We start from the raw sequence: 10,212 nt of genomic DNA on the forward strand, positions 1-10,212 counted from the left end.
AGAGAAAAAAAAATGAACCAAAAACCAGCTTTTTTTTTATTAAAAAAAAATAATAATATTCTGAGCAGCTTCTGCCGTGTCCTGTGTCCTGCGGGGGACGGGGGGGGCGGTCGCAGGTGGGGGGGGGACACTGGGGGTCGGAGGCGGGGGGGGGTGGCCCGGTGTGTGTCCCCCCCCCACTCTCCGCCGCCGGCTGGCCCCGCCCCCCCCGGGCGCACGTGCTGCCGCCGCGGGGCCGCCCCCGCTCCCCCCCCCCCCCCCGCCCCCCTCCGCCCCGTCCCGGTTTCACAACCGCGGGCACCGGCCGCGCCGATGTTTTCCTGCCCGGGGCCGGGCGCATGGCGGGGCCGCCGCTCCCCGCCGCGCTCCTCCTCATCTTCCTCCTCCTCCTCCTCCTCCTCCTCGCCGCCGCCGGGCGGCCCTGCGGCCCCGCCGGTGAGTGCGGCCGCCACCGGGGAGGGCGGGGGGGTTGGAGCGGCGGGACCCCAACGGCCACAGCGCGGGGGCGGGGGGGGGGGGGGGGGACGGTGCCCCGGCTCCGGCGCCTTTGCCGGTACCGGGGCCCCGCGAGGGGGGGAGGGACGGACGGACGGTTCCCAGCCCGCCCCGGGGGCACCGGCAGGGTGGGGGTACGGGGCACCCCGGGTGGGGACTGGGTGCTGAGTGGGTGCTGGTACCGGGTATTATGTACTGGGTGCTGGATACTGGGGAGTGGGTGCTGGGTGGGTGCTGAGCACTGGTTATCGGGTACTGGGTGCTAAGTACTGGATATTTTGTACCGGGTACTGGTTATTGCGCACTGGGTGGGTTCTGGGTACTGGTTATTGCGCACTGGGTGGGTTCTGGGTACTGGGTGTTGTGTACTGGGTGGGTTCTGGGTACTGGTTATTGCGTACTGGGTGGGTGCTGGGTACTGGGTGTTGTGTACTGGGTGCTGGGTGCATTCCCAGCAGCAGGAGCAGGTCCGGGAGCTGCAGGTCCGGGCTGGCCGCTGACCTTTGCAGCCTGAGCCGGGAGAGCTGCCCCGTGCGGCCTCCCTGGCCCTGGCCCAGCCTGGCCCGGTGCCACCGGCCAGCCCGGCCACTTAACCCCTCCGGCACTGGGACCCCCGAACCCCGTGGCACCCCCCAGGACCCCGAGCCCGCAGCTCTCCCGGAGCCCTGCTCCCAACTTGCCGTTCCCCACACTGCCTGGCCGTGTCCCGCTGCTGGACCCCCCCTTGCACCCTGCCCGGGTGCCGTGGTGGCCATCCCGGTGGCAGTGCCGGGGGGGAGGCTGTGTGCCAGGGGGGCCAGCGCCCAGCTCGGGGGGGAGAATCGCTGGCTCAGCAGGAGCTGCTGCTCGCTCCGGCTCGGTGCCTCCTGCAAATATTGACACTGAGCGGCCGCTGGGCACGGGGAGCAGATGGTGGGCTGTCCCCTCCTCTGGGGACACCCATGGAGACTCGTCTCCATGGGCTGACCCCCCCTTTTGTCCCCCCCAGGGCTCTCGCGGGACGCGGTGCTGGGACGCCTGGGAGCGAACGTCACGTTGACCTGCTGGGACGAGGGACCGGCGAACGTCACCGTGTCCTGGCAGGTGGAGGAGCGGGGGGCGGCAGCGGTGGGGGGCCGCAGCCGGCAGCTGGCGGAGGGCAACACGCTACACCTGCGGCGGCTGCGCTACGAGGACTCGGGGCGCTACAGCTGCTCCGTGGGGGGCCGCCCCCTGCGCTCCCTGCGGCTGCTGGTGGAAGGTGGGTCTGAGCCGGAGCTGGGGCTCCCCTCACGGCATCGCCCAGTCTGGCGTCCCCCGTCCCCCAGCGCCTCCCTGCCTTGCAGAGCCCCCCGAAACTCCCCGTGTCTCCTGCTACCGGCGGAGCCACGACAAAGACGTCCTGTGCGAGTGGCCGCAGCGGGCGAAGCCGTCCCCGGGGACGCGGGCCACGCTCTGGGTGAAGCGGAGGTGAGTGCCGTCCCGGCACCTGCCTGGGGCTGGGACCACAGGGCATGGGATGCGGGGGACCGTCCCTCCCCGCGGACCCTTGCCCCGTGCCCGGTGTGTGCCACAGCCCCAGACGAGCCGCGTCCCTGCAGGTTCTTGGCTGAGAACGCCACGGAGCAGCGGTGCCGCTACTTCTCCAAGGCACGGAAGTTTGTTTGCCGGGTGAAGGTGCCACCCGGCGCTGACGACACCAAACCCCTCGTGGTGTCCACCTGCGTCAACAACGGTGCCGGCGGCTCGGCCGGCGAGGACAGGATCATCACCCTCAGCAGCGTCCGTGAGTGCCGCTCCCTTCTTGCCAGGGGCCAGGACTGGCCGTGTGGCACCGTGCCAGGCCCTGACCCCCCCCCCCCCCCCCTTTCCCCGGCAGTGAAGCCTGACCCCCCCCTCAACGTGACAGTGGAGGCGCTGGAGAAGGCGCCGCAGCGGCTGCGGGTCAACTGGTCCTACCCCTCCTCCTGGGACCCCCGCTTCTACTGGCTCCGCTTCCAGGTCCGCTACCGCCCCGAGCCCGCCCAGACCTTCACGGAGGTGAGACCCCCCTCTTTCCCCGGTGCGGGGCTGTCCCCCAGCCCCAGCAACACTGTCCCCAAGCCTATGCTGCCCGTGTCCCCTCCAGGTGGACCAGGTGACGACGACGTGGCTGGACATCCGTGACGCGTGGCGGGGGACACGGCACGTGGTGCAGGTGCGGGCACAGGAGGAGTTTGGCCACGGCATGTGGAGCGAGTGGAGCCGGGAGGCAGTGGGCACCCCCTGGACAGGTAAAAGGGGGATGACATGTGGCCCCGAGGCTGGGGACTCAGTCCGGGATCCCCCAGCCTCACACCCCCCCCTCACCTTGCAGACCCCAGGGACTTCACCTCTGAAATGGGACCCTTCAGCTCACAGGTAGGGTATGGCTGGGGGAGAGCGGGGGGACACGACATGCTCCCAGCCGGGTCTCGTGTCTCCGTGTGGGACAAGGGGACACCAGGGTGGGGGGGGCTGCCCTGTCCCATTGCACCCCCGCATTCTCTTGCAGTTCCCCATGGAGGATGGCACCTACTGGGTGACGCTGCCCCCTGAGCTCTTCAGAGAAGATGCTACTGATGGTGCTGGTGGTAAGGAGGGGTCCCTGGGTTGACCGTGGCGGGGGCTGGCCCCCATGTCCCTCATCCCCACAAAACCTGTCCCCGCTCTCTGCCACAGGGGCCGTCGTGGAAGCCAGCGCCCGCTCCACGGTGTCCCCCTATGCCTTCCTGGTGGCCGGGGGGAGCCTGCTCCTGGGCATTGCCCTCTTTGCGGGCATTATGGTGAGGTGAGTGCCCGGGGTGGGGACGACACCAGGGGGGGGCTCAACCTGCCCATCCCTGACCTGGGAATCATTCTTCCCCCTCCCAGGTACAGACAGACTTGGCAGACGGGCGGGCGGCGCAGTGCCAAGCCGGAGGGCGAGGGACAGCATGTGCTGGTACCCCTGAACGGCCCCAGTCCCCCGCTCTGTGACACCCCCCTGCTCTCAGCCCCCGCCCCCCTGGCCCCCGGGGGTCTCCACGTCACCAACTTGGACTATTTCTTCTCAGGGCAGTAGCCAGGGGTTGGATGCACTTGCAGGTGCCTGCAGGTCAGGCGGGGGGGTTACAGGGCCTGGGATGGGGCCCTGGGAGCAGCCCCCTATCCAGGGATGGCAAAAGCCACCCCCATGGAGAACCAGCCTGGGGAGGGGCCAAGATGAGTCCCGGGGGGCCTGGCTCCGGGGCTGCGGCCAAGCTGGGGTGGCCGGGGGTGACAGCGCTGGAAGCTTGGCTGTGCGGGAGCGTGGGAGCGGGGCCGGGCTCTGCCCGTGGGGCTGGGTTTGGGGGTCCCCCAGGGAAGGGTGTAACCTCCCACAGCGCCGCGGGTGTCAGGGAGGCGGGGGGGCCTGGCTGGATCAGCCCCATCCCTCTGCCCCGGCCCCCCACTGAGCTGGGGGAACGTGGCAAAACGTGTCTCTTAAATAAATGCCTTGGATTTGTAACGGAGTGGGTGCTTTGGGGGGGGAGTAATGGAGGGGTCGCTGCAGCCACTCTCCCTGGGGAGCGACTCCAGAGGGTTTGGGGGGCGCAAGACTGGGCTGTGCCCCCCCCAGTCCATGCACCTTGCTGTGCCCCCTGACCATGCCATGTACCCCAGGCTGTGCTCTCCCATGCCACATATCCCATGCCAATGAGTGTGTCGTGTGTGTGTCCCCCCCCCACACACCACGCAGTGCCCCTGGCACAGCCCACCCCACGCTGGGTTGTGCAAGGCCCTGGGGAGCTGCAGCTGCACCCGGGCAGGAAACCGCAGGGTGAGGGGAGCGGGTGCCCGGGCTCCCTGGGGACGCCGCGTTCCCCCTGTCCCGGCTGGCCCCACTCTATAAAAAGCCTGGCAGGATGCAGATGTGCGGGTGGGGGGAGCCCCGGAACCCCTGCCCCCCAAAACCAGGGTGGCTCCGCCTGGCACGAGGCTGGGGTTGAGTCACCCACTTCCGCCCTCCCCAGCAGCCTGGTGACCCCTGGGGGGGTGAGGAGGGGCTGGATCCTGGGGTCAGCCCTGATAGCCCCCCCCGCCCTGAAAACTTGGCCTCGTTTTGGGCAGTGCTGCAGCCCCCCCTGATGGGGCACTGGGCAGGGAAGGGGCTGGGTGTCTCACTGCACCCCTCACAGTACCCCCCCACACCGGGCACCTGCCTGTCCCAGCACCCCCAGTCCCACCCCTACCCTCTCACAGCCCCCAGCCCCATCCCTTCCTGACCTCCCCCCCAGCCATTGCCACCCCTACCCTATCACAGCCCCCTGCCCCATCCCTTCCAGACCCACACCCCCCCCCAGTTCCACCCCTTCCCTATCACAGCCTCCAGCCCCATCCCTTCCAGATCCCCCCCATCCCTTCTCCATCACAGCCCCCATCCCTATCCCTTCCAGACACCCCCCCATACCAGCCCCCATCCCCATCCATTCCAGGCCCCCAGCCCCATCTCTTCCAGACCCCCCCCATCCTTTCCCCGTCCCAGCCCCACCCCTTCCAGACACCCCCACCCCTACCCCATTACAGCCCCCAGCCCTTCCAGACCCACACCCCCCCCCCCTTCCCCATTGCAGCCCCCCAGGACCACCCACGTCCTCTCAGCCAAGTTTATTTTACTACTTCATTACACATCTCCCTCTTGCTGCGTCCCCCGGGTGCCTGCGGTGGCCCCGCCATGGGTCAGCTCTGGCATAGAGCGGGCAGGATCCGTCCCGGCACAAGGAGCAGCACAGCCTGGCCGGAGTTCAGCAGCGGGGAGAGGTCACCAGGCAGGAGTGGGGTCCCCACAGGGCTGGGGATGCCACTGCGGGGGTCCTCCGCCAGACCCTTCCCATGGCACGTGGTGATGGCCGGGGCCAGACCCTGCCCCACGCCCCGGGGCTGGGGGTCATGGGCCAGCCTGGGGGGGCATTAGTGGGCGCTAATGCAGCTTGCAGTGGACGGGGTGCAGCAGGGCCATGTGCTCGGCCCCCTTGAAGGGCAGCTTCTCAGTGGAGTAGTAGTGCACGACCTCGGGGACGCTGGCGAAGACGCCGCTGGCCTGGCTCAGCGTGTACTTGTTGTCCTTGGTCTGGGCCACGATGATGTGGACACAGCCCTGGCTGGTCCTGGGTGGCCGGAGGAGGGGGGAAGGGGGTCAGCGGTGCCGCCAGCCCCCCGGCGCCCGCCTGCCCCGCGGCCAGGGCTGCATCCACCCCTGTTTGTTCCCGTCCCGCTCCAATTGTTTCAGCTCCAGGGGCTCCGCTTCCTCAGGAAGGAAACGCCACCGGCGCTCCCGACAATACGCCGGGGAGGGGGACGCGCCACCTCCCCCCCCCCGCCCCAGCACCGCGCCAGGATGCCTGGGTCCCCCCGCAGGGTGTGTGTGGGGGGTGCCACCCCTCCGGGAGCTCCCAACCATCAGGGCATGAACAATCAGGGGGCTCCCTGCAGCATCCCTCCAGGGTGGAACCCCCCATGTGCCAGGACACCATCACCCCCCCCACACACACACTCTGTGGCCACTCACTTGAGCGCAATGGAGTACTTGCCGCTGCCGGTCTCGCTGGTGCGCACCAGGTAGCCGGCCTCCCGGCACGCCTGCAGCCGGCTCTCTGCCTCTGCCCGCGTGATGGCCCCGTGGTACCAGCTGCAGGGTGGACACCGGGGGGGGGACACTGAGAGGTGGCAAAGCCCCGGAGATACCCCCTTCCCATTTCCCACACATGGCTCAGCCTCGCGACTCACGGCTGCTTCTCCAGTGCCAGGGCAGGGTCCACCCGCTCCCCCTCGCTGGGCTCGGCGCCTGCCGGCTTCAGCATCTTGGGGGTCCAGCTCTTCTGGCGGAGGTGCTGCCGTGGCGCCTCCTCCTTGGGACGCTCCGAGCCCTCAAACTGGACTGGGGGGGGAGAAATGGGATGAGATGTGAGCCTCCAAGCCCTCTCCAGCCTTATCTCCATCCATCCCTGTATCCCAGCCTCAGGACCACCACCATCCCCCTCCCCATCCTTGTTGTCATCCCCTTCCCCATCACCATCCCTGTCCCTGTTCCCACCTAGTTCCACCCCACCCCGCCCCCACCATCAGCAGGGACGTTTTCCACCAGACCAGGTTGCTCAGAGCCCTGTCCAACCTGGCCTGGAATGTTTCCAGGGATGGGGCATCTCTGGGCAACCTGGGCCAGTGTCTCACCACCCTCAGTGCCAAATGTCTTCCTTAGATCTAGTCTGGATCCATCCTCTTTTACTTTAAAACCATTCCCCCTTGTCCTATGGCTACAGGCCCTACTAAAGTCTGTCCCCAGCTTCCTCCCCATCCCTGTCCCCGTCCCCATCCGTGTCCCCATCCCTACCTGACAGTGCTTTGACGATCTGCTCCTTCTTCCACTCCCAGGGCTGCTCGTACTCGCCCGCTGGGCGCTCGTCGTTCTCGGGCAGTCGCCCATCCCCAGCCCTTGCCCTGCGTTCCGGGGTCCCCCCAGCCACCCCCTCCCCAGGCTCATAGGGGGTGTCGTAGAGCTGTGGCCCCTTCCCCGCTGTCTCCTTGCCTCCCGGCCACTTGGCCGGCTCTGACTTGCCGCCCCCCTCCCCAGGCTCGCCAGGACCGTCCAGCAGCAGGATGGCTTTGACCAGGGGGTCCTTGGAGCCTCGACGGCGGATTTCTGCAAGGAAGATGGATGTGGGGGTGAGGGAGGGGCTGCGTGTTCCCTGAGGTCCCCCACTACCTGCTCTTGGGGTGGGCTATGCACCAGAGACACACACACCCCCGCCACGCTGGGGACGCCCCATTGGGAGCTGGCTCAGGAGGAGCCGGAGGAGGATGGGGCCCATTCTCCTGGCGCCTGGGCGGCTGTCACTGCCCCGAGGCTGCTGGCACAGAAACACACCAGTGGGGCAGGACGCTACACCCCACATTGGAGTTCAGCCCCACAGGAGGCCACCCTGGGGGGCTCAGACCCCCCCCGTCCTGACCCCCTGCTTCGCCCCAGGGCGCTGGGCTCCGCCAAACAGCCCGGGCTGCCCTGCACGGAAAAAAACCATCAGCAGCAAATCTTTTATTTCCAGCTTCCGGCCGAGTCAGTTCCTGTTGTTCTGGCCAGCTGGGCGGCCGCCGCGCCGGCCAGGGGTCGCTGCCTTGGGGGGGGGGCACGGCTGTGGTGGACCCTCACGGCGACTCTCTCCCCACCAACAACCACCCCGGGACAGCTGGGTGGCATCGAGGGCTTTGCACTGGCCCCGTGCGCCCGTGGGGCGATGGCGGCGAGTGGTGGCAGCGGGCGAGGGGCTGGCGGGCACGGGTCAGTGTCCGGCCTCGCGCCCGCGCCTTATCTGGCCCCGCGCAGCCGCAGGAAGCGGCGAGAGGTTTTCCTGTTCCCGGAGCCTCCTGCGCCGGGCGGCTCCGAGGGCGGCCGCGTGCTACCGGCCGGGAAGCGATGCCAGCCGCAGCACCGGCGCGGCACGTACCTGTGATCATCTGCTGGGCATCGTAGGGCTCCATGTAGCCGTCGTTCTCCCCCAGGCGCTCGGCCTCCCGCTGCCCCTTGGTGCGCTTGGCATCGTAGGGGTCGGCGTAGTCCTCCAGGATGATGACCTGGGGAAGGGACGGACACCGCCGGCCTCAGGGGGCTGCCAGGGGGTCCCCCTGGGGTGTGTGGGTGGTGGTGGGGTGGGAGGGGGTGGCAGGGATGACACCAGCACAGAGTCAGTCAGGGGACAGGGAAACTGCGGTCCCCAGGGCAGGATGGCAACTCAGCTGGGGCGGATGGAGCCGTGCCACCACCCCACCAGGGTGCAGCCAGTGGCAGCCTTGGGTGGGGGCAGCACCCATCCCTATGCACTCCAGAGGTGGGGAGGAGCCTGGGGGGTTTGGGGACCCTTTCAGGTGACACCAACCCCCCCCCTCCCCTCAACTGGCTCCCGGCCACCCCAGGGCTGTGTGGGGGTGAAAGTCCGGCTTCCCAGAAAAGCTTTACGTCAGCCTTTGTTTAACCAGCGACCAAGTGCCGGGGTCAGGGTGGGATGGGACACAGAGGGTGCAATGGGGGGGCCTGGCAAGCGCTCCCCCGACCCAGCAGCTGAAGGGCAGTCGGGATGAAGGGAGCTTTGAACAGGATTTGAAGGCGGCAGAGCCGAGTGCGATGAAAGGCCAGGGTTAGCCGGGCTAATGAGCCAGAGCCCAAAGCATTTAAAGCTGTTGGTGCGGCAAGCCTCCCCCCTCAGCCCCCCCCCCCGTGTCCTCCCCCTTACCGTCTCTGTCTTGGGGGTCTTTCCCTTGTCCTGCTCGGGGGCAGGCAGGTCGGCGGGTGGAGGGGCAGGGTACCCCTTCCCGTTCTTCTCGTGAGCCTCCACCTTGATGAGGCGGTTGATGTAGGTGCCGCAGGATTTGGGGGGTCCCTCCGGCGCAACCCCCTCCGCTCGCGAGTTCTTCCGCATCTTCCCGGTGGCGGCCTGGAGCAGACCCTGCAGGTTGTCCCTCGACAGCCGGCCACCCGCTTCCTTGCCACCCCCTGGGCCGGCCCGGCAGCCCCCCAGCTCAGCGGCCGAATTCTTGCGGCTCTTGCCCAGGCTACCGCTGCCCGGCCGAGCCCTCTCCGAAACCGTTTTCAGGTTGGAGGGAAACTCCTTGAACCACTTGGCCGCCATGGGGCTGGGGAGGGGCAGGGTGCCGTGGCCCCCCCGGGGCTCCTCGACGCCCCACAGCCGCCCTGCCGGCTCAGGGCCGGCTCAGCCGGGGGGGCACGGGGCAGCCCGGCTCCCCCCAGCCCTGGGAGCAGGACCCTCGGCGGCTGGGGGCCAGCCCGGGAGGGGTGATGCGGGCGGGGGGCCGGGGCCTTCGCCCCCGGCGCGGGCAGGGGGCTCCAGGCGTCCTTCGTCCCCGCGGGGACGGCTGGCAGGTCCCCAGGGGTGCCGGTTCCTGCGTCCCGGGGAGGGGACCGCGTCTCCCTGGGCGTCCCTGGGCCCAGGGAAGGGTCCCGGGGGGGGCTGGTGTCTCTGCTCCAGCGATGGGACGAAGCGGGGGGTCTTGCCGGGCGTCCGGGGGGTCCGGCCGGGGCAGCCCCGGGGCGGCTCCGAGGGTCCTCTGCCCCCGGCGAAGGGGCCCGGGGGGCGTCTCCGTGCTCCGGGGGGTCCGGCTGGGACCGGCCAGCCGGGGGGTCCCGTCGCGGCTCCTCGGCGGGGCCCGTCTCCGGGGGCGGCGGGGCTGCAGGGGGGGGTCAGGCCGGCCCGGGGGGCCCCATGCGGCGGCGGCGGGACGGGACGGGACGGGACAGAGCCGGAGGGGCCGGAGGGGGCGGTGGGGCCGGGGCTCCCCGCCCAGATCCGGAGGGGGCGGCCCCGGGGGACGGCGCGGCACCGGCCGGGCGGGCGGCCACCGGCCCCGACAGCCTCGGGGAGCCCCGGCCCCGTCCTCCTCGGGCCGAGGGTCTCCGTCCGACGGCTGCGGCGGGATCCGTGGTCCCCCGAGAGCAGTGAGGCGGGGGGGGGGGTCCCGACCCGGTGGGGCTGGGAGACCGCAGGACCCTTCCAGGCTGATGGGACAAGGGGGCTTGACCCTGCTCGTGAACCCCACAGACAGCCCCCGGGCATGGACCCTTATGGACGGACCCCACCACCACCAAAAGACCCTCCGCATCACCCTTCATCCACGTATGCCTCCCCCCACCCCCCGCGCCATGCACAGCCCCCCCTGCAGAGCCCCACGGGGTGAGAGCACGGCCCCGGC

General features: G+C 69.6%; 2 protein-coding genes across 2 annotated transcripts; one reads left to right on the plus strand and one right to left on the minus strand.

Moving 5' to 3' along the window:
• Window positions 1-277: 277 nt before the first annotated feature.
• On the plus strand, window positions 278-3,980 carry IL6R (interleukin 6 receptor). Its single transcript, XM_074164451.1, has 10 exons — window positions 278-435; window positions 1,484-1,735; window positions 1,821-1,944; window positions 2,076-2,260; window positions 2,354-2,514; window positions 2,603-2,747; window positions 2,831-2,874; window positions 3,008-3,086; window positions 3,175-3,283; window positions 3,367-3,980. The coding sequence occupies exons 1-10, from the start codon at window positions 339-341 to the stop codon at window positions 3,554-3,556; spliced, it is 1,386 nt and encodes a 461-aa protein (XP_074020552.1). The 5' UTR covers window positions 278-338; the 3' UTR covers window positions 3,557-3,980.
• Window positions 3,981-5,107: 1,127 nt separating this feature from the next.
• Window positions 5,108-9,134, minus strand: SHE (Src homology 2 domain containing E). Its single transcript, XM_074164452.1, has 6 exons — window positions 8,739-9,134; window positions 7,956-8,082; window positions 6,845-7,153; window positions 6,241-6,391; window positions 6,023-6,142; window positions 5,108-5,621 (listed from the first exon to the last, which is right to left on the minus strand). Exons 1-6 carry the CDS (start codon window positions 9,132-9,134, stop codon window positions 5,435-5,437), a joined length of 1,290 nt encoding a protein of 429 aa, XP_074020553.1. The 3' UTR covers window positions 5,108-5,434.
• Window positions 9,135-10,212: the final 1,078 nt, after the last annotated feature.

Source organism: Numenius arquata, chromosome 27 (assembly GCF_964106895.1).
Source record: "Numenius arquata chromosome 27, bNumArq3.hap1.1, whole genome shotgun sequence".
Classification (NCBI taxonomy): Eukaryota; Metazoa; Chordata; class Aves; order Charadriiformes; family Scolopacidae; genus Numenius; species Numenius arquata.

Excerpts from the sequence above, each read along its gene's own strand:
- IL6R (XM_074164451.1), top strand. The coding sequence starts at position 339 with ATGGCGGGGCCGCCGCTCCCCGCCGCGCTCCTCCTCATCTTCCTCCTC. Across the intron at positions 1,736-1,820 it reads CCTGCGGCTGCTGGTGGAAG|AGCCCCCCGAAACTCCCCGT; the intron begins GTGGGTCTGAGC and ends CCTGCCTTGCAG. Across the intron at positions 1,945-2,075 it reads ACGCTCTGGGTGAAGCGGAG|GTTCTTGGCTGAGAACGCCA; the intron begins GTGAGTGCCGTC and ends GCGTCCCTGCAG.
- SHE (XM_074164452.1), bottom strand. The coding sequence starts at position 9,134 with ATGGCGGCCAAGTGGTTCAAGGAGTTTCCCTCCAACCTGAAAACGGTT. Across the intron at positions 6,392-6,844 it reads GATCGTCAAAGCACTGTCAG|TCCAGTTTGAGGGCTCGGAG; the intron begins GTAGGGATGGGG and ends CTCCCCCCCCAG. Across the intron at positions 5,622-6,022 it reads AAGTACTCCATTGCGCTCAA|GACCAGCCAGGGCTGTGTCC; the intron begins GTGAGTGGCCAC and ends CCGGCCACCCAG.